Consider the following 23,762-nt stretch of genomic DNA (forward strand, 5'->3'; position numbering starts at 1 on the left):
GGTTCTGAATCCTGCCCAGGTCTGTTGGCAGCGCTGCCAAACAGACTCATAGCAATAGTAGCGCCAGCAGCCTAGAGCTTACAGGGCATGTTGTAATTCCAAAGGTGCTTAATTTTTATTTATTTAATGAATGATATTAATGAAAACAGGTAATGAGATTCATTACACTTTACAGACAGCTTTGTCGTTCCGAGATTAGAAGGAAATTATTATTTGTTGAGGTTCATTCACTAGTGAAATTCAGATTCAGCTTGCTGAAACGAGTAGATGCTCTCATTAAATACTTTCCCACTGATGGACTGCATTCTCTCAACTGATTTTATTTTAATACGACCTAAACAGAATTTCAATGTACTGCATCCAGAAATTTTTCAAGCAACGTACATGATAAAATTGGGCGGTCACAGAGGCATCCGTTCTAGGTGTGACTGTTTTCACTTTGTGTTTCACATCCTCGGCGTATGTTTTAGTTGGGGGGAAAAAAAAAAAAAAAAATCTTGTGTCAGTAAAACAGGTATTCTAATGCGATGTATATTTTTGTGGCAAACCTGGCACGGAAGCAGGTGTTTGTTTTACTTAGATACCTTTTAAACAAGTGTCATGAAGACTTCGTGACCTAATGAAGACTCATGTTGGATTACATCATAGTGTGCTTGATGACATCATTATACACAAGGGACAAAACAGATCTTCCTTAGCATTTGATCAAAACCATAACAGTAATCACAGTTTACTGTGCATGTCTCCTTGCCTTCTCCAATTTCTTAAGTAGGGACAGTTTCCTAAGGCAGATCTTGGGAACTGAATCTGTTAGCTACTAGCTATTAATTTGAGCTGAAATTTTGACTTTTTCAGCTCTTTCACTCACTAGATAGATAATACTTCTTAGACTGAAGTGGAAGAAGAAAAAGGCCTGCTGTCAATTCTAGCTTCCTCTTTGAAAGAAGAGCAAAATAGTGCACAAAAATTTGCTTCTAAAGCTACAGAGTAAAATCCCATTAAAAATGTTGACTGAGATTTTGAGTCTGAATTTGTTATGTTAAAGCAGCAGAGACTGGGTAATGTTTCTAATTCCTGTTACGAAGTTCTGAGAATGTACGCGAGAGCTATGGAAGCTGCTGGGCCCAGGCGAGTTATACTAAAGCGTTATATAGCAGTAGTAGCAGCAGGGATCGTTTCATAGTTAAATGTGAAATAAATAGAATTAGTGAAATAAGGCAAAGAAAATGAAATCATTGTTGAGGTGATACTTTGTGGTGTTTTACTTTTTCATTTCCGTGAAGACCTAGGTAATGTGATGCTAGGAATGCTCATCATTTGGGAAGAGACTGAGACTAGGGTGATGGGAGCTCGTGAGATAAAATATAGGTCTGTGTTCTCATAGGAAGAATTCATGCGTGTCGTATCTAATTGCCATTAGAGTTCACTGACCAAAGAGTTGGTTTACCTCTGTGTTAATTGTAATAGCAGTTCAGCATCCCTGTGAAGCCTTTACTGCTTTTGCTGAACAAGTTTTCTTGCCTTTGAAGTTACATATGCTGTGATTTTTAAATTACATTATGTACAGTTTTGCTATTTGAAATTTTTATCTACTTTTTTGAATGCATCAGAAAATGTACAGAAGAAAGCCAGTAAGTGATGAACGGTTTATTTGCACAATCAGTGCAAGTGTAAATTATCCATTCTTCATCTTATAATTTAAGTAGATGTGAAACAATTCTCTTAAAAGTTTAACGGGTTTTAATGACAATTGTTGCTTTAGTAGTGATGTGTTTTTGCTATTTTTGCAGCATCAAAATGATTCTCTGTTGTCATGCTCCATTTGGTTGCAGTGGAGATGACTGTCAGAGAAATACAATTTTCCACGAAACATTAATTGAAATGATGGTTTTATATTCAGCATGCAGTAACTGACAGATGTAGATAAGGAACAGAGAAAATTCATTAAGTGGCATTTCTCCAGTTTTTAAATCTTTTTCTCCCTCTAAGAAAGCAACAATTAAAACAATTTCTCTATAAAGGCATGCCAGATGAAATCAGAAGTGCATTTGATCACTGCACGACATTGTACAAAATGTTTTCCATGCAATCACTTTCGTCTTCCTACAAATTTCAAGTAAATTTGGGGGAAAATTTTTGGAAACTGAAACCTTAAGAAGTTACTCAAGTGCTGGAAGCATCAGCAATAAATTTTCACAATATTTCCTAAATCTGTGTATACTATTTGCATATAAATTTAACCGAAACATGCATAATCATTCTAAAACACTTAGGTCAAACAAAGAAATATTGCACAGCTTCGACATAGAAAAGCACTTAAAAAAAAAAATTCATGCTTGCATGGACACATGAACGTAAAACTAGCCAGTGTGTGGCTTATTGTCATACAGAATATAAGATGGAAAACCACTTCTTTGGCCAGTAACATATGAAGTCTGAAGTCATATTGAACTGGTATTTCCATTCATTTTGTTTTTTAATCCTCACTGGTTCTTTTTCACTTCCTTAAATGTTTTATATCTTTATATAGAAACGGTATTTCAAATTACTTTCATTTGCAATGCTCTATCATTATTGTCACAGGACCCAATACTTAAGGGACAAGTGAGAAATAAAAAAAATATTGAGGAGCAGTAATGAACTCAGCATGTGTCATATGAAAAAAAAAAAAAATTAAAAAAATCTAGCAGCAGGAAAGCCATCTCCTGGTTAAAAGTACCGGTGAGGACAGATGTCCACTTCCAGATCTCGCTGTGCTAATTGACGCTTTTACCATCTGTACTGCCTGTCAGCGCGCGCTAGCTGGGAAGCAGCATCCCGCAGATCTGCCAGCGCGACAGAAAGTGCGAGTGACCTCTAATCCTCTTCAAGCAACTAAGCTAGGCTTGCTCAGAACACCTCTAGCAGTATTTAAAATAACATTTCTGAATAAAGCAGATTAGTTGAAAAAGATAAGGAGTGCCCCTATGATCCCGTCTGCTGGCAGTAGTATGGGGAATTTATGGGAGCTTTTTCAAAATAAACGTCTTACCTCAGATTCTCCATCACATTTGCCTCTGGCTGAATGTCTTTGCATAGCTTTGGCTTCTCTATGTATTTTATTGTCCCTTTCTGACTTTATCTCTACAATAATGCTTAGGACTGTTACGATGTGATTACATCAATTGGTCTGCAGATTTCTTCATTCTCTCCTTTCCTTTCTCTCTCTCTCAATATAGGAGTTTGGTAGTTTCAATGGGAGAAAAAAAAAAAGAAAGAAAATTTTGCTGACCAGATTTTTTTGAGTGATGGCCAGATCTCAGAATAAGGGAAGCCTTTTGGTTTGAACAGAACATTGAATTTCATTTTCCAGCATTTCTAAATTATTTACAAGAAAATAAATGTCATAATTAAAGATGAATATGCTTTTTTTTTTTTTAGGTGAGACTGAATTGGTGAATAATTTCACCAAGACATAAACTTACAGAAAAGAATAAAACCATACACATGATTTGCCCGTGTCTATTTATGGGTCTTAAGGAAGATAATATTATGAAAAATGAAAGAGTACAATGAAATAAAATTTGTGTCTAAATTGCAGTGTAGGTTACTTAGACTGTTGTCTGGAAGTTAATGATGACCATTGATGCTTTAAACTCAGTCTAGTCCTTAACCTTACAGTGTCTAAATTTCTATGGTGTCTCCATGAAAATTTTTTGTCTTGGAGAAAAAGCTGCTCATTGAGTTCCAGTATCTCTGTTTTGGAGGCTTCTCAGTCTGTACGTGTATTTACACGTGCATTAGGATCAGTACCATAGGACAGGGGATGTGTACTTTCTGTGGCCTCCCCACGGTTAAGTACGTAGCGTAATTTCAAAGTTGTGAATTCATCTTGTCTAGGTAAATACAATCAGGGTTGTCGAAAAACGCCGCAGCTCTTTCCTGCACTGCTTCAGCTGCCCCGTTCGTGCCGCTGGGCACCCAGTCACCAGCTCGCCCGCTGGAGCTGGCCCACCGCTCTGCACGGATGTTCTGTATCGGAAGACGGGGGGGTCGGACGTCTCTTCCTTCCACTTTCCAATGTGCTTTTGAGTTTTTCCCGTTGCAGAGTTTTGGATTGCTGCTTGTAGATGCATTATATGAAGGTTTCTGCCAAAACCCCTGCCACTATCGATGCTGCCGGTGTACTCTGCCCTTCATGGATGAAGTCACTGCTGTATTGGGAGCGACCAGTGCAAATTGTGCCTGCCATTTTTAGTGAACATCCTGCCTCGTATCGAAGGGCTTTGCGGCCCTCTGAAAGCTAACCAAACTGCGTTCGTTTGGTCTCCGCTGAAGGCTTGTCCCTGTGTCAGATGCCATCAGTGGCGAGTGACCCCCCGATCTCTCACATTGCCCGAACTTCTGTGGTCTGCGTTGGTTCTCAAAAGGGCAGCTACCCAAGTGGCTATGGCAAAAGGCACGAGCCAAATGGCTCATAGCCTGCGATTCAGGTTTCATGGGGGAAAGCCTTTTCCCCACGACGGAAGCTGACTGGGAGCTCCTGGAGGAGCGGAGAGGTGCGACGTGTTATTGTTTGAATCATGGAGAATAAAGTAGCGACGCTTCATAATAGCTGGAACCTGTCACAGCGTCGCTAAGCACTAGGTTCTGAAAATTAACAAGTGAGGTAATAATAACTACAGTGTGCCTTCATCTGGGAGAGGAGGGTAGTGTTTCTTACAAGCTGAAGGTGAAATGAAAGTTTGATGAGTTAACCAAGAGCCAGAAGCTACACGACAGCTGTAATTATATACCTTAGGTGAAAGGTGAGTCAACGTCTTTGCCTGTGCTGTGGCAGGACCGCTGGGTTCCGAAAAGCATCGCTTTCGTCTTGAGGAGATGACGCTTGGGCCTGGTGCTTTCATCCGAGAGGCGGCTTCCTGGCTCACACACGCTGCCTGGAACAGTTGCACCAGGCCCGAACGAACGAGGCGTGACCTGAGTGCCGCTAGCTCGTCAGGATCCTGATTTCTTTGGCTTGGCATCTTGAAGACGCTATTGAAAGGGCTTTGCACTCCTGAAAGACCCCGTAGGTGTCGATACGCTTTGAGGGAGGCAAGGACTTACCCTAAGCTGTCTGCGCGAGGAGAGCAATCCTTACAGCGTGGGATCGACCGTTTTCTCGTGCAGGCACCTTCGTATTCCTCCGAGGTCAACTCTCCATTTAAGTATTTTCGTTGTGCCATGTTAGTGTGAATAGCATGAATAACTTCACGTTGCTGATCACATTCAAAACCTACAGTTTTGTAAATGTTCCGGCTGATGTCAAATATTGTTTGGCAGATATATGTAACCGCTTATTTTATTGCAGGTCGTTATGCTGCTGAGCGCAGTGTATGGACACAGTTATTCTGCACATGCAAGTCTGTTTTTTTTTTTCTTCTTCCCCAAAAAGGGTGCTAGACAGGCATACATTAATATAATTACAAAAGAGGAAAAAAAGCAGCTAAGTGGGTTGCTCAGTGCAACCAGACATTCTTACTCGGTATCCTTAGATTGAAATGTAATTAAGTTGAAGTATCATGCAAAATACATGCGCTTTTATGTCGATGTAAGGAACCATGTGGTTTCCTTTTTACTTTCTCTGCATATATAGCCTGGCACTTTGGCTCTCTCTTTTCGCTTAATAAGAATCCGATGCGGTTCATTCCAGCGATTGTGTGGCAGTACATACACAGCAAGAGAGGTTGCTTTGAAGGAGAACAAGACATGCTTTATTGATTTATACTTTGAGGTCATCGACCTGAGGTCAGAACAAAGATATGTGTGCTTCTGCTACTGATATTACCAAAAGCTGCCAGCAGATACTCCAACTTCATCCCAAATATAATTTATTTGTGCTTTATGATCTATTTTTAGAAGTTATTGCTTTCATGTATGTATGTATCTATATACCTAGGTCTTATTAAAGTAAACTTGCTAATTCCGCAGACTTTTTCATAATTTAAACTGGCAGGAATTAGTACTAAATGAAGCCCGTAAGGATTCTGTACAGAATGTAAGGACAAATCATCTTGCAAAAGCAAAATTAAGTGGAATATTTACCTGTTTGTTAATATGCTATAGGTGGTACAGCTGTAGTCGCTCGTGGAGAACTAATTTAAAGGACTGCAGATGTAAGTGGGCACTTTCTATTTCACTGCAATTTTAATTTATTTTATTTTATTTTATTTACAGGATTAGCTGGCACTGCTGCAGACCTAGAAAAAAGAAAGCTTATTTTTGGAAAAAATTTTATACCTCCAAAGAAGCCAAAAACATTCTTACAGCTAGTCTGGGAAGCGTTGCAGGATGTGACTCTCATAATCTTGGAAATTGCAGCCATCATATCTTTGGGACTTTCATTTTATCAGCCACCAGGAGAAGGGAATGAAGGTAAAATCTTTTTTAGAGAAGTCATTTGTATAAATTTAAGTAAAACCAGTCCTATATCTCAAATTGATTCCGTCCCCACCCTCCAGAAGGTCACTAGCAGGAAATTTCCACGTGGTTTGTTCCTGTTACCATTGCATCTGGTACTGACATTTTTTTTTGCACGTTTGACATTTCTTTATGCAAATAGCTGAACCTTGTGACATGTGCTAAACAAATCGAAGAAAAATCGTAATATTCTTATAAAACTGCAGTGTTTTTGTTTCTGTTTTTACCTTTAAGCTTGTGTTTGGCGTTTATTCATCTTAGATTGTTGTTTACCGCATTACAGAGGAGAAATATGTAACTGCTTATATAACTGATGTATTCTATCTATGTGAACACGGACAGCTCTTCAGCTAGTTTATACCAGCTGAAGACTTGAACTTAGTGAAATTCCCTCATTTTAGTATTTTTTAGTGATATAGCTAAGGCTAGTGAGCCTGGCTCAAAGGGGAATATTAGAGGCCAGGTCATGCTACTTATAAACGATATACTGCAGAATCCTTCTTGGATATCTGTAGAAAGTTTTCACACCCTGCCTCCCCCCGTGGAGAGTACTCTTGCATTCACATGCTTAAAATATTCATTCCTCTACAGAAATGCAAGATTTCCATTTCTGGCAACTGCTGGAGATTTCCCCCCCCCGCCCCGCTCTCTCACAGACTTATAAAGCTGGATAAAACACGCCGTGTGAAATGACGTGAATAGCTTGGCAAACGTATGAAGAATGTCTTCCTCTAAATATAGCTTTGAAATGCTTTTTACATTCGCTTCAGTTTCCTTTGGCTACTTTCCTTGAAGACCCTTCCTTCTTCCTTTTCCATTCACAAGCAGAGTGAGCACGTAGCTATGCACAGCTCTCGTAGCATCTTTATGATTCTTTAATCCTTTATATACAACCAGGAATCCTTTTCTATGAAAATGATTCTCAGTTAATTTTGAATACGTAACTATTGATTCAGCCGGTGTCTGATTTAGGCATGAAAAGATAAAGCAGTCATCTGTGTTCTAACTGAAGAAAAGGTTATTTGTTGTTACCTCATATAACTGGACATAGTAGAATACCTTGGGGACATTGTAAACCATGAACGATGTTTACAAAATTAGAATTCAGTTCTGCAGACATTGTTCTTAGGTATAAATATGCAGACTACCCTCTTATTTTTTCATCTCTATGGTGGGAAAGGAATTTTGAAAATAGGATTGTTACAGGTTTTAGGAGGAGGGGAGATGTGTCATCAGATGATTTTGAGGGTTTTTTAATTATTCTTCTTATTATTTTGATATTGCATTTAAAATGTTTCTTTTCCCATGGGAAGGTATGACACATCTGAGATTCTGAGATAGTCTGAAAAGCTCAGCAGCACAGCCTGGGAAAAAGTGTTTGTGTTTTCCCACAGCACAGTAGTTTATTCAGTGGTTGCTGTTTTCCCTACGTTTTCAGAATTGTTTTTCTGGAAGGTTTTGCCATGTTTTACACAGGGAGACTAAATCGAGTTAGTGAATATCTTTCAATCCAACTTTTTGAACGCATTGTAAAGGTAATTTACATTTTTTGGAAGTCTTTCTTTGAGCAGTTGTACAAATGTGGGAGATTCTCTTTCATTTTAAAAACACTCTATTATAAACTGCTGCCAAGAATACCTATAATTTATTGGTAGATGTCCTTTTTAGAGTCTTTAACATGGAAAAACTGACATATTAAGCTTGATTTTGCCATCGGTGTAAGTGGACTACAGTCATACTTGAAGTTGATTTGATGGTTTTGCATAACCATTGGTAACCAATTATAAAATAAAATTATATGTAGACTAATATTGAGTGAAACTCAAATTAATTTTTAATGTAAAAACAAAATATGCTGTTTTGCCTACACTTAAGCCAGTTTATTGAACAACTTAAACCCTTTCTTGAATTGAGCATGGAACTGGATTCAGAGCAGACATGGGCCTATCTGAGGAGACTGTCGTTCTCTGAAAGGGCAGGAACTCGTATGCGTTCTGTCACGTGAAATATCTGCTTACCTGTCCAAATCTCATATTCATTATACATCGCTTTAGATTGGTCCATCTGTGCGTTGCTGTTGTAACAGAGACTATGGAAGAAATATATAAAAGGTGACATCCTCGCAGCAGTCTGCGTTGTGTCTGATCTCAGTTTTTGAGGTGAGAGGGTTAATGTTGCCTATGGGATGGAATAGGCAATCCCTACCCAGTGACCGGGATAAGTGAAAAATGCTGCTTCGGGAAGCATGACAACCTGTATTTTCCTTTTCTGACTCTTCCCAGAATGAAAATTATTTTACGTTTTTTCTAGAAAAGAATATATTTTCTTCTGAAAATACAGACCAATGTTAGGAAGGGGAGCTGGCATTTCTTGCTCTCTACTCTTGAACCTGCCCAACTCCTCCACAGCCTACTTTAAAAGTTTCTCAGGCAGTTTCTGGATGAACTTGGTAGTCGTGCTGTCCAGCCCCCGGGATGATGCCTTTGTGGGGAGCAGGCGAGAGGCAGTGCCAGTCCTGGTGCTCAGACCGCACCTAGACCTCTTCATGGAAGCAGCGTGGAGGGGCTGCGGTGCCTGCTCCCACCAGTCGTGGGCTGACTTTCTCTCTGGAAAGACTTTCTCTTTCTAGATGATGCATTAGTAACTTTTTTTTTCCTTTTTTTTTTTTTTTTTTTTTTTTGCTGTCCCTATTAGTTTTGGTATTTGATTTTGCTGGTTGATGACAACGTGAAATACAAAGCTTGTGACAGTCAGGCTTGTCTACAGCTCAACAAGAAGTCTCCTTTGTGTGACAGGACGCTACTTCTTGATGCATGGTTGTTTTGTAGTGTATAAGACAGCCTCCTCTTTGAATTCTATTTTTTTCCTTTTGTTTTTCAAAAGGAAATGCATTTTCGGTTTGAAAATGAGCCAAGAAGGCTGTTCTCCTTCCCACACTGATTTGCCCAATCATCACAGCTAATTATCTGAACTCATCGACTTACTATCATCCACATGGACCTTTCAGAGTCTAAAAACAATTGTAAACATAAATTTGATACTGTTGCACTTAAAGGACTTAAAGGTTTCACCTTTCTTCTTTTTTTATGAGCAGGCAGGTATGAGACTCTGTCAGTAAGTGGGATGGTAAAGGGAGATGATTGAGAACGGCCAATTTCCACGCAGGTTCATGGCGTACGTCGTGACAACGTGCGTATTTCTTCATCACCGTGGAGTTCGTACGGCGAACTGGCCTCACGTAGCACAGGGTAGTTGTGCTAGTTCTTTGGTCATGGCTAAAAGTGCCTGTGATCATCTTACGCTTTTTTGATGGCTTTGAGCTCTGTGACTGGGACAGTGCAGTAAACGGAAATAGTACAGTGAATTTCCACAGAAATAACTTTGTCCATGGCAGAAGGATTAGCCAAATGCTTTTTCCCCCTGAGCTCAGAAAGGCCTTGGTCTGTCTTCAGGAGCAACTTGAATGAGAAAACTGAGCAGGGAGTCGTAGCTGAAGCCGTAAAAGATGGTATGTCTTGGGAAGTATCGGAGGAGGGTTTGAACAGGCTGGAGGCTACGAGAGCTGGATGCCCTTTATTTTCTGCTATTGTCAGATACAGAGAGACCTGAGTGAGAGATGGCAGTGGTGTGGTGCGAGTTCGCTAGCAGCCACCGAGGGGGCGTGGAAGAGCATCTGAAAAAGCCAGTGGGAGGCAAGGCTGTGATTTGATTTAGCCCCTTCAGTCTTTACTGGGAGTGGAGCCTGGCGGGTACCACCCAGCCGTAAGGAGTGGTTGTGCTGTGCCGACCCGTCTCGCGCAGTAAACCCAGACACGCGGTATGGCAGGGCTCTGCCAGGCGCCCCGGCGCTGCCCCTTCCCTCGGCCACGCGGCTTGCGGCGACCCGCAGGCGGTGCACAGCGCTGAGGGAAAGCTCGAGTTTCTCTCATGCTGGCCATTCTGATTTTTTTTTTTTTTTTTAATATTAAATTTACATGAAAGCTCAATAAGCAAGGGGTAATGGGAGTAAAATTTTACAGAATGTTTAAAACTGGCCAGTTATTTTCTTTCAGCATTTTTGCTTGACACAATACTGTCTCACAATATTCAATTTGCTTATTGCTTAGGACTAGCTTGAAAAGTGACAGCCTTTCTTTGTAGGAATAAGGGATAATAACGTGAAAATAAGAGACTTTAAGACACAGTGTCAGGGAAACAGCACCTTGTGTATTTTTTAATTGAGCGTACATATACACGGTCTTTACATTTAATATATTAATATTAAATGGCCTCAAGTTGCGCCAGGGGCGGTTTAGATTGGATATTAGGAAAAATTTCTTCACCGAGAGGTTGGTCAGGCATTGGAACAGGCTGCCCAGGGAGGTGGTGGAGTCGCCATCCCTGGAAGTGTTCAAAAAACGTGTGGATGTGGCGCTTCAGGACATGGTTTAGGGGACATGGTGGTGCTGGATTAATGGTTGGACTTGATGATCTTGAAGGTCCTTTCCAACCTAGTGATTCTGTGATTTATCTCTGCCTTTCACATATCCTAAACTTTTATCTCCCAATGACATTATTAGTTAATATAATAAGTTGAAGTGATCTTTATTTTCTTAGAATTTATGTAACTCTTTTTGGACACTTGAAACCTACTTTAGTTTTTGAAGCTGTAACTGAATTAGCATTAAACTGGTTTCTGCAGTTTAAGTGCAAAATATTTTTCTCCTGAGGCTTTTGAAGCAGGAACGCATGATAAAATCCACATATCCAAAAAATATTAGAGTGCATTAATTGCTTCAGGAACCTTGTCTAAGGTTATAGTGTATGTCTATGTTAGTGTGTTTCGCTGTGTCAGGCTGTTAGAAGCTCAAAAGTTCATTTTCTATCTGTATTTCTATTATTTCCCATTTTAAGCTACGGATGTTGATACATTGCCATGTGTAAGTCCTTTGACTGTAGCATAATTGCATTTCCAAACATCTGTAACACAGTTTGGTGCTATCTTGACAAAAGTAAGTAGATTATTATCTTCTGAGTTGCATTCAGGTTACACTGTTGGAAATTTCTGTGGTTTTGAAGCATCAGTAGCGACCTTTCTCAACTGATCTTAACAGGAAGAAGGAGTAATCTATTGTTGATAGTACATGAAGTTTTTGTTCTATTACAATTCTTCATTTAAGCTATGGGTGAATCATGGAAAACATGATTTTGTTTTCTTCTGCAATCACAAAACCTGATCGACACAAATTACTAGCTAATAGTGTAGTTTGCTTTTATTGCTGCTCCAGAAGCCACTTCAGCTCCTGTATTTTCATATTTCTTAGCAAGAGTGAAAGTTTCAAGAATTCTGTTCTCGGAAGCTATGCTAGCTTTGTTTTTGCGATCTGCTTCGCATTCCCTTTTACCACCTGACAGGCCATTAGGAGCAATTGAGAACTTCTGCATAAATTATTGTCGGCCCTGTGACAATTACTGCTCTCATTACTGATCCACACAGAACCCTTCTTCCACTCTTTCAAAAAAGTGCAAAACTGCTGTTGTGCTTTAGCAAATGTATTTTGAGAGAAAATTGCCGGTGCAGATGTGGTCTCTCCTACATTGGTGATCACGGAGGGATGTGACTTAAGCAAGTTAAAAATACTTTGTTCCTCAGAACAAAATCCTTCTGTGTCCTGGGTTAATAGAGTACAGACTCTCTTTCCCGAGCAAACAGAATATTGAGACTATGATATTTAAAGAGGGTTTAATGAATGCATGGGATCCTGGTGCTCTATAAAATTTTTTATTTTTTTTACATGCATTAGAGTTAGTCTGGGACTCTACTTGGAATATTTGTCTTTGTGTATCAGTGTATAGTGGAATCATTTTTGCAAAGTACCAAGTGTCCAGTCTTTAACGATATTATATGAATAGTATATGAGATCAAGTACCTGGACTATGGTGTCAAACCATCACATTGCTTGTGGAAGCAAAACAGCTGTTGGCAAAGAGGGCTTAGACTCGGTCAGAAACCCACCAAGGGGCTGAGAAGTGGCAGTGCTGCTCTCTGTCGCTCCTAGATCTCTGCCTCATTGTGCCTGTAGATCTGCAGGAATCTCCCACCTGTTTCTTTGGGTTTTTGGGTTGGGTTGGGTTGGGTTTTTGGTTTGGTTGGTTGGGTTGGTTGTTGTGGGTTTGTTGGGTTTTGTGGGGTTTTGTGGGTTGGTTTTTTTTGTTTCTTTGTTTGTTTTTTGTTTTTTTTAATGCTGTCCCCTTAGATCTCTGCTGAAACAGTTTTTCTTTCAGGAATGACAGAATTGCAATTTGTAATTCTTCTGTGCCCTTCTGGAGCCATCTTCATACAGCCTGCCCTGCAATTCAGAGCAAATCAGCAGCACTGCCCAGGTTCAGTGCATCCCCTGTCTTATACCAGTGTTGAACCGGTGAAACATCTTCAGAGTCTTCTGCAAACACCCTCACTAGTGATTTCTGAGCCTTCTTGAATCCTCTCCCTTGTGACTGTCTTTCAGGTCTTATATCACACGTGGCTCTTACTACCCAGTTGCAAAACCCACTAATGTCAACACCTGACAATCATTTACTGCTTACATGAATGTAAGAAACCTTTTACATTTTCTTCCTTGAATTCGATTTCCTTATGTGGATTACAAAGGGGGAAAAAGGAGCCTGAAGGAAGATGTTTTAACATCCCGGTGTTCAAGGGGGAGCCGCAGGCATGATGTCTGTTTTCAAGCGTACAGCTCTTTGCAGCCAAGGGGAGGAAAAACGGAAAAGTCTTTTCAGTTGAGGTAGCTTTTGTTAAAATTCCCAAGGCAAAGCTCAATTTTGAAAACAAAGTTAAATGATCGGTTACATTGCTTAATACTACTCAGTGGAGGTTTGGCTGGATTAGCCTTCCTCTTACTCATGCAGCAAGTTAATGAACAGGGAAAAATACAGAAACAGGGCATAGTTCCCTGAACTTTGGTCCTCCCAAGCCACTTGCATTAAGCTGTTGGGGGTGTAGATACGCTGCTGCATGGGGCTGCGGCTGGGGTGCCTGCCGACCTCTCACAACTTAGTTTCCTTACAAGAGACTGTATTTCCCAGGGTTACCACTCAGTTGTTTCCTTATTGTTCCTATAATGTGCCACGTTGCTCGGTCAATGGGGACGTAAGTTGCATATTTAAATCAGAAAGAGTATCCGCATAGTTGGAGAGAAGATACAGTTGATCCACAGGTCCCAGGAGGATGGTTGCTTATCTTCTTTCTGTGCTAAGCCTCCCTGTTGAGGTAGAACTCACTTGTACTCATGGTACAACTGTTCTGTGCCTATCTAGGAAATCTTAACGCTCGTACGTGAACCTGAACAAGTACGTGTGCACGGATTGAATGGACAGCAGGTCACAGTCAGACATGGCGATGCAAGAGCCAACATGCTCATCATGCTGGATTCACCAGATAGCTGTAAAGATCTTCACTGCAGAAGCAAAGGCAGCCATGTGATGTTTAGACAAAAACCTCTATAAAAATCAGTCTGAGGGGAAAAAAAAAACCTACCCAGACAAACAATTTACTCCCCACCTTGTCTGGATCTATCGCTTGGGATCTGAAATGCTGTGCTGTTCTCATCTGCTCTCACGTTACTGCCTATGAAGACATGACTCAAAATATGTCTCTTGACATTTCATCAGATTGAGCAAGTCTATAGAACTAAGTCACAGTGGGAAAGACTTGGACCAGCCATTAGTGAACGTATCTGTGGAAGAAAGTGGGAAAAAAGTAAAAATTTCTTACATCTATAAAAGAGAATAAATAAAGAGATATATACACACACATATATACATATATATGAAGAATATAAAAGCAGCTGGCAACAAACTCCTCTATCTTAGTTAGGAGCGAAAGTGCTGAATTTAGTACCAGCTGGCATGAATTTCTCTCCAGTTTGTAGTACTGGTGTACATTTAAAAAAAAAAAAAAATTTCAGTCGATTTGTGTCAGTCCAGTCCTCCTCCTTGCAAGTTCCCTACCCTTGATGCAAATTCTGCTGGAACAGGACAGCTGCAATAGGCTGTCTGCTGTGTTTCAGCTAGACTGAAGGACAATGTCATGTTACAAAGGTATTTCATCTGTCCCAATTCCCCAGCACTTATTATAGCTGTCAGGGAATCTCTTGGATTAAAAAAATATTGTAGTAACATGTAATTAAGACACTGCTCCTTCAAAACATTTCAAACGTTTGTTATTACTGGCAGTATCTTTTTCATGGTTCCTGTTCTCAGCTTTCCTTACATCAGTTTTTGGTTTTATTGCTTTTCATGTGACATCTAGCTAAAGATGAAATTAAGGGAATTTACCCTAATAACAGACAGCAGGCATTCAAACATTCCCCTGCATACAGGAGAAAATAAGAAATACCGCCCTTCTAATATAGCTCTAAGGTAATGTTAAAAATTTAATTAATAGTTCTGTATTTGCATGTATAAACAGCTGAAATTTCCCACCCATCTTTCAACCTTTTCTGTAAGTTTTTGGTTTTTGGTTTTTTTTTTATTTTACCCAAAGGTAATGCCTCCTACCCATCCGTTGCCTATATTTGTGAGTCAGCTGAGCTCCTATACCAGTTTATTATTATCGTCAGATTCGTGTGCAGGGTTTCTCTTCTGCTCTTGTGCGCATTTCTTTGCACATAGAGAAATTTTCTCTCCATCGAAGGATGCCACTAGAAATCTCAGCCTGCCGTGCTGAATCAGCAGATACCAGGCACCGTCACACAGCCTACCAAGATGCATGGTAAGAATAAAGGACATTGGAGAGCGGGAAAAACAACCTCAAACAACCAGCCCCCCCAAGAAAACCTGTGGCACCATCACAAGAAATAATAGCTCAGAGTGTATCGCCCTGTGGACAACTCTCAGAGGTTAATTTCTTCAATTTATTGGCATGCAAGAGATGCGCACGTCCTGCCTCTTTGGAGGGAACACAGGGCATCGCTTTCCAGCGTCCCCATGAGGATGAGTGCCGGGGCTTACCGGGAGAGGAGGCAGTCTGTAGTTCGGGCAGGGTGGGACAGGAAGGAAAAAGACCCTTTCTGCGTTGCCACGCACAACAGGACAGCTTGACCTTAGATTTGGTTCTTTTCTCTTCCCCAGTTTTTAATCCATGATTTTCTTCTCTTCCGTTTCTTTACCGATACTTGTGATACAACCACATTCACTTTTAATATTTTCGGGTAGCTGATGTTTGGAGTCTCTCACTGGTTCAGCATTCAATTCTTAACAATTTTCTTCCTACGCTTACAGAAATGTTTTACTTTTTGAGAATTACCGCCCAGTTCATAAGCTTCTTATATTCTCTTTCCAAGAAGCCATGTCTTAGTAGATCGACCTGTTCTTCTCTGGCGATTCTAGAAGTCTTACCTTTTTCTGAGGAAATCAGTTTATTCTTAAATTGTATAAATGTACAAAACGCCTGCTGGGGAAACCTTGAAATAGATCCCTGCGTACGCAAACACATACTGGCGCAGGAGAAACACACAGGTGTCGTTAGGGCAGGAAGCAACATTGGGTATAAAATGAATAGCAGGATTAGCTCGGCAGGAGCACCGCCATCTCATCCGGTGCTGGAAATGGGACTTGGTGTTACAAAATTCTGCGGCACAGCACAGTCGGCTCCTGCCAAATGTAAACATATTGGTTTGATCTTTGTTAATATTGATCCGTTCGTAGTACCTTCAGGCTAGAAATGAGCACTAGCGAGTCTGTGCGTGGCTCAAGATTTCATTTAAACAAGAAATACTCATGTGCCCCCGCTGCTTAAATAACCCTGGGGGCTAAGCAGTTGTTTCAAAAAAGTTAAAGACGGTAAAAGCACTAGTTGTTGAGGAACTTTAATCAAATTTAATTAAACTTAATCAAAAGTAACCTCAGATAAATAACCACATGAAAATTTTGAGCCATCCTCTGAGGAATTGAGTTCATTTGCTTCCTAGTGAGACGCAATGGGTATAATTGAGTATAAACTCAATGTTTTAATTTATCAATTTTTACCTTGTCTTTACCCATAGAGTCCATACCTTGGATTTCATCATACATTTTCCTTAGCATTTGAATTCAGTAGGGCTACTCACGTGGTTAATGAAGCACATTAATTTTTTAAGTCCTTTGCCAGACTTTTACATACCGAGAGTCTTGTGGGGCCAATTCAGGATCCTAGGACTCAGAGATTTCTACAGAAAAGCATTGCATATGTCTCCTTGTCTCTAAAAACCTGTCTCCCTGGTTTTCATTAATATGCACTTAATATATTTGATTGAGTGAAAGAATCAGAAATGTCAGAAATGAGTCAGCTGAACAAAGTTAATTCTCTATTCTTTGTGGCAATTTTATATCTGAGTCTTTTTTTAAAAAGCATTTTACATGTGATAACATAGATTGCATTAAAAATACATAAATGTAGGCAGCATAGGAATCTAGTTTGTAAGGCCAACATTAATATTATTTCTCAAATCTCCTAAAGTCATAGCAGTACATAGCAATAAACAACTGTAAGTCTTTTGCCAGCCCTCCCAGTAATGAAGCCAACACTAAGATGAAAAACTGATTCCACAGCCTATGTGTGTGCACTTTATATTTAAACCATGTCATCAAGTAGTATTTTTGGTACATTGAAAATTCGTTATCTCTTTAAGTCCTTTCCATAATACAAAAGGTATTGTAGAAAAGATGAAATGAGCTAAATTTCATTCACTCTAATGCTCTGCAGTGATTTAAAACTTCCACCCTGCTTCATGAACGGGTCACTAAAAAAAAAACCAACCCAGCATCCCTGAACAATTACTTCAAATACGTTCAGAATTTTGTTGCAGACGCTGAAAACAATAATTAGCAAACATCTTCAAATCTCTTGCATATCTCAAAAGGTCAAGGGAACAGCTGAGCTGTCTTGTAATCCTCACTGTCACAGCAGGGAAATCTAGCAGCCGTTCCGGAGTTCTTTATCTGTACTATTTGCAGGCTGTAAGCGCTGGGTTTAATCTTGCAGGACTGTCGACCATTTCTCTACTACAACATAATCGTATCCCAAACCAGGTACTTCTTCAGAGGGTGTTAGTTCTAACTTAATTTCATTTTAGCCCTTAATTAGAACAGATTTGGAATTCCACCCGTCCCGTCCCTGTCCCCGCCCCCCCCCCCCGCCGTTTGTCTCAGAGTGATTTCAAATGACTCTGTTTTGACTATAAAAACCTAAAGGGTGTATGTTATCCTGTAGGTTTATATAGAGCATGTTACATAACGTCCTTCAGGCACTGGGGAATACTAAATCAATGGAAAAACAGGTCATATATAAGAGGGCATAAATGCCATGCGGGCTTTAAAAGCTGTGTCCTAGTAGAAATCCTTTATTGTCTTTGCTGCTAAACAAGTAACGCTGATCCAGCGTTAACTTAAACCAGAGGTTTTTATTGTGCTGCCCAAGGAGGAAAGTTCCCGAGAGAGGCTGAGGCAACAGAAGTGCAGCTATTAGAAAACAGCATTTTTATATAAAATAGATTAATCTCAAAGTATAGATTATTTCAGAGTTATCAAAACACAACTTTTGAGGTGTGTTGTTGCACGCACTCAAATACTTCTATCATTCTTCATAAAAATGAAACCATGAGATTCCCAAAGGATTTATTAAGCCGTCTGGCAGTACAAGGGATGAAGCAGTTGGCATTCTGGAAAATAGGAGAAACAGAAGTATTTGCCCTCTTAAAAACAGCTTGTTCTGCCAGAACCCCACCATTTAACCTCCTTCCTCCCAAAGCTAGGATGAGGTGAAGCAGCATATGGCTTCTAGTGACATTAGCCCAATCTGTTTTGTTAAATAAATATAGTTCCTTAAGAATTTGCTTAAGAAAGTATCTTACTTTTTAACTCCTGCCCTAAATCACACTTCAATGCAAGGTCTAAATATCCAGGAGCAAAGAACAGAACAGGTTGGAGTGTCCAGCGAATACACACGTGTATTCCATGCATATCTCGCCATCTTCCAAGGCTTGTATAAGGCCCTTTCCGTGAGGATAAAATCGTGCAGGTTTGAGTTGTCACTACCTGGACACACCGTTTAATTTCGGAAACATTTTTGCTTTTCTGTTGTTTTCTAGATTCAAAAGATGGGACAAACTTAGGTTGAGGGCTCCGATACTAAATGTAATTGGGGAGTCCGGGGTGGTACGGGGCCGTGGAGGGCGCGATGCGAGGATGGTTTGGTGGCTTCTTTACCGGGCCCGCAGGAGCCCGGCTGTGGGTGTTCAGCTGTAGCTGGCAACCCCCTCGGGACACAAACCGAGCCTGCAGAGCCTCTCGGGGCTTTCGTACCCCTGTGCCCAGGATGACCCTGCTGGGGAGAGCGCAAAAGCTCCGGCTGCCGCGGCTGGCGCGCGTATGCGGGTTCGTGCTGGCTGGTTCCGTGGGTTTTGGGGAGACTGCATCGTTTTGGCCGGCCCTGTGGGTTTGCACGGAGGTGCTGTGCAGCCTGCAGACAGGCGCCGCCGGGGAGGCGGCGCAGGGCGTCACCGGAGCATCGTCCCCCGCCCCCAGCAAGGCTCGGGGGGGCTGTGGCGGTCGCGGAACGAGCCTCGCTGGCCGCCTTTTCGTCCTACGCGGAGCAGCAACCTTGTCTGTGCTTTGAGCTCCCCGGCGCTCCCTGCGGTGCGGGCGCAGCGCCGAGGCGAGCGCTGGCTGCGTAAAGCAGAGCTCCGGGCGCTGCTGGCGCGGGCTCGGCTGACGAGCAAGAAGAGGCAGGATACGAGAACACCTACTCCAGGGCGTCTTTTTGGCCGTTCAGTCTGTCCCCCTACGCAAAAGCGCTATCAACAATGCTTCAGCCACTCTGACGGAAGTTTATCGTACGTACTTTTAGAAGGTTCCAGTGCCAGAAATTCTGTGTCTTTTCTAGATAATTTGTCTAAGTGTCCGTGCAGCGAGACAGTTGCTCCTGGTGCACAACCTACATGTCTCCTGTAAGAATTTAAACACGTCCGTCCCCTCCTTGTTATATTTTACATGGATGTGAAGACCGATTTGTCATACTGTATTTCCAGCCATGTTTTGTCTACTTGAAGGCAACTTGATTATAAATACCAACATACAGCTATTTATGGGGACGTACCCAGCTTTTTCAATAGGAATTTGAAATTTGAACGTGTCCATAATACAGAGGCATACAAGTATCGCGCTGAAGTTGACAAAGGGAACCGAAATACTCTCTTAAAATTATTTAGCTGGTGTGTAAAAAAAAAAATCAAAATTCCTCCAAACGAATGAAAAGCCCAAAGCTTTGAAAACATCTTTTTTGTCAAAAGTTAACATGAATAGCTAATAAAATAAAACAACATGACATACAGGAATAGTGAGTGTTTTCTTATTTGATTGTGAATTTAAAAAATAAGTTCTAATTTAACAGCTTTAAAATCTCAAATATTTTTCAAATTTGCAGAATCACCTGTTTATCATGTGACATTTTAAAATTCAAAGTATTTTTGGATCAGGTTATAGGTTTGTTTTACAGTTTCAAAGGACGGTGCTGTTTGCCAACTAGTCTGCACGAGTTCAAACAAATGATGTGAAAACCCGAAGTCTGCATGCGCTTATGGTTCACGTCTGTTCATGGGTTTGAATTAGATGGAAAATTATTATCTGGAATAAAATGTTTAAGCACAGCTGAATGAAACAAAACAGGTATACCTTTTTGAACACCAAAATTATGATGACAAGGCAGATGTATAGCACTTTACTGCTTTTTTTTTTTTCTTCTGGAGAACCCAGTAACAATAAAACAGGCCTTTGAGACAAAATATCTAAAACTCAGCATGAAGTATATGCATGTGTAATTAGGCATTGAATTGGGACCTTGGGAAAAGAATCTTAAATGTTTCCAACTTCAAATCTTCATAGATGCACTTGGGGTTTTTTCCTAAAGCTTAATCAGAGCAGAGAACAAGCCCCCACCCTGCTGAGCTCCACCTCCGGGAATAAAGCAGAGACACGTGCGTGCTCGGTGTTACAGTCCTCATCCGTTACATCCAAGGCACTAGAGTTAATACTAGGTGTAGTGGCACTGAATTATACCGCTTTTTAAGTATTTGTGTACGCATATATATATGCGTGTTACATGAAAATATGCATATGTATCTCTTATGTATATATACATATGTATCTCCTATCTGAAAAGTAACAATTTAAACAATTGATTCCAATTTATTTCTGTTATTGCATAAGGAGTTCTGCCTTTTCTCTCTAGGATATGCTGCTCATGTTGTTTCAGTTAAATATGCATAAACTTTTAGAATCTTAAAAACTAGATGAGTTGAAAGCAAAATTAATATGCAGAATATATAGAATATATGTTCTAAATGGAGGTTATCCTAATTACACGCAGCTTTAGCTTGCTTTGGATGCATCTACATTAACATTTTAGTTTGGATCCAGAGTGTACTTCAGAAATTACGTCTTCTGTTTGTCCCCAGTTAATATGCTTTCGTTCACATTGCAGGGTGCTTTCGGGGAGTGCACAAACTGGATGTGCATTCAGCTGGGATTTCACCCCCTCCTTTCCGATGAAACTAAACTGAAAAACATGGTCCAGAAACATGTTTCCTTAGGACTTAGGTTTGCACTGTAAAACTACTTTAATACACGTTATTTGCTGGTGTTAGCAGAACTTTTTAATGCCTTCTGGTGCGAGACATTATGATATAATGTTTAATCTTTTACTGACAGGATTTTTCACCTCTTGAAGCTTTATAGCACAAAATAATGAAGATGAGAAATTCAATGAAAGTAATAAACACTGCAGTTTATGAGCTGGTTTGGTGACCGACGTCTATAAATCTTCCGTATCTTTTTCAACCTGGTTTTCTTGTTGTCATGAGTACGGCTGAGGCGGGAGGGAGGAAGGAACAGCATCAAAAGAGGATGAGGTGTTTCAAGAGCTGGCTCTAGAGCACATCGCCATAGCCTAGGCTCAAAAGAGCACTGGTTTCATTTTCTGGTTTGCAGTATCCTAGCTGTGTTAGGTTGCTTAAGCTACTCAGTTGCAAATTTTCTTAATCAGTGGCTCTCAAGCTGTGGTCTGTGGACCTTTGAGAAACCATGAATTACTTGAAAGGGGCCTATTAAAATCAGTAACCTATTCTTAGTAAGCTCTCTCTGCAGGGCTCGTAGGTTGGAAGAAGTTGACAATTACTCTTTAAATGGTCTAGATGTATGAAGTGTATCAGTCAGCAATCAGAACTTCATGCTGTGCTCTAGTTTGGTTTTTTAGAAGTTCCAATGAAATGTCTGTCGAGATTTCCAGGCAAAGTCAACTTTTTTCAGTATCGTCTTGCAAATTTTTGGTAGCATTTCTGTCAATTACAGTCTTTCTCTAGAATAATCTTGGTTAGAACATCTTGTTTTAAAGCACACAACAAAAAAAAAGAAAAACAAAAAAACCCCAGGGAGTATTTTTGGAAGCAAGTACATTTAGTTTGTATTAGAACACAATCAAAGAGCGATGGAACAATACAAACATCCATTCCTCAGGCAGATGCCACCCTAAAAACCTTCTTCAGTGATTTGCTTTTCTGATCATTCTGCCTGAGGCAGAAAGAGAACGGGTTTGTTATAAGGATTTAGTAGGTGCAGCATCAGACAGACAGACAGCTCTCAATCTGATTATGTATTTATGAAATATTTGTTGCTCTGTGTTAATGTTAAATGTTTCTCTTGGGTCTGTTTAAAGTAAAGTGCCTTGATGATAGCCAGTTTGCTGTTAAGCGCTTCTTTATTTTCATGGGCTTCTGTGTTTCCTGGAGCTTTCAGGGATGTGCACGGGGGGTGGCGGCGGAGGAAGCGTTCAAATCCTCAAATCCAGCTGTATGGTCAGTACTGGAAATCGTCAGGGATTGCGACATGAGAAATGGGAGCATTCTTCTTGTTTTTAGAAACTAACTGCAGCTTTAGCTCTCTGATGTGTTTGTACAGAGCGCCTGGGTAGTTGGAGCTCCAAAAGTACCATATTTTCTTGAGATCATGTTGGTTTTTTTTCTTCAGCTCTGTGTTCACTACCTAAATGGGCCACTCATGTTTAATAAGGCTCTCCTAAGACAACTTTACCCCTGTAGCTGCAGTGTTCCTTATGCAGGTTTTTTAATAGCAAGGTTAGAATTCTAAATCAAACTTAATTAAACTTATCCGAGTGAATAAATGTCACCATATGGGCAACCACTTCACTGCTAATATCAAGCTAACAGAAATTCTGATTTCTTCCTATCAGTTTTATCATAATGTTTTGTTTGTATTGGCATAATAGCCTATTCCAAGTGTGGTCTTACAATACGTGATCATGAAAAAAGACATTCCTTTCCCTCCTTATTTTACCCTGAATCAGCCAGTGCCATTTATATTGGTGTTCTAGTTAAGTGATTCAAAACTCATGCGGTTCTCTGGGATCATAGTCTCCTACATGGTTAATTCAATGGAGTACATACATCTTTCAGATTTTATCTTTTAAATATTTTACATTCAATTGTATCCTAGTTCTAACATTTAAATAATATAATCCGCAGGTAATCCCTTATTTGTGCTATGTGTTCTTCATTGCTGCAAATTGGTTTGCTCTGTTGTTGATGCAGTCCAAGCTTAAACACTTTTCTGACATAGTCAAATCAGTTGAGTTATCCCAGCGACCCTAACTGGGGGTATCAAGGCTGGCCACTACACCAGTTTTCACTGCGAAGTATTGATACATATTTCTATTCTTTATTGGAACTGAACCAAGGTCTTTCAGCTTTTTTTCATGAAAAATACTGAGAAGAGAGCCTAAAACAAATGACTGAGCATGAGTGTTTAAGGTTAAGACCATGTACACCTGGCCTGCATTCTTGGAAGAGTGACTTAAATTTGGAGAATTTTATAACTACATTTTTGTATGTTGTGGGTGAATACAAGGAAACCTTCAACCTCAACCAGAATTTTCATTGTGGACATTGTTACTTGTACTGAAATGAAAATTTCATCAGAAACAATTGTTTTTGACAAATGTAAGTATTTTTTATATTTGATCTAATTTTTTTCAGTATCTCTGTAGAGGCAGTATGATAATAACAAGTAGTATATGTTTCTTTATGGAATAGTTGTAAATTATACTCACAGATATGCAAGCTGTTTGGAAGCTGTACTTTTACTGGAGAAGGTCATTGTTACAATTATCCCAGCACAGCCTTCCTAGGGTAGCCAACGCTCTTTTATGCTGGGACCTGGGCAGGTCTCGGGCAGGCTGGAGAGCTGTGAGCCCTCGCAGTGGTGCGGCTGGGAGGACAGCGTGGCACCGG

The 23,762-nt window shown here is 40.3% G+C and overlaps 1 protein-coding gene across 10 annotated transcripts in view; it reads left to right on the plus strand.

The window, feature by feature from the left end:
* ATP2B2 (ATPase plasma membrane Ca2+ transporting 2) overlaps positions 1-23,762 on the plus strand; it is a gene marked incomplete at its 5' end in the record, with an annotated part of 183,588 nt that overhangs the window by 48,392 nt on the left and 111,434 nt on the right. For all 10 annotated transcript variants that reach the window (XM_082004632.1, XM_082004634.1, XM_082004635.1 and 7 more), the window contains one exon: positions 6,199-6,396. In XM_082004632.1, coding sequence (XP_081860758.1) covers positions 6,199-6,396 — 198 coding nt within the window. The remainder of the gene's footprint in view (positions 1-6,198; positions 6,397-23,762) is intronic.

Source organism: Phaethon aethereus (assembly GCF_964289735.1).
Source record: "Phaethon aethereus genome assembly, chromosome: 11".
Classification (NCBI taxonomy): domain Eukaryota; kingdom Metazoa; phylum Chordata; class Aves; order Phaethontiformes; family Phaethontidae; genus Phaethon; species Phaethon aethereus.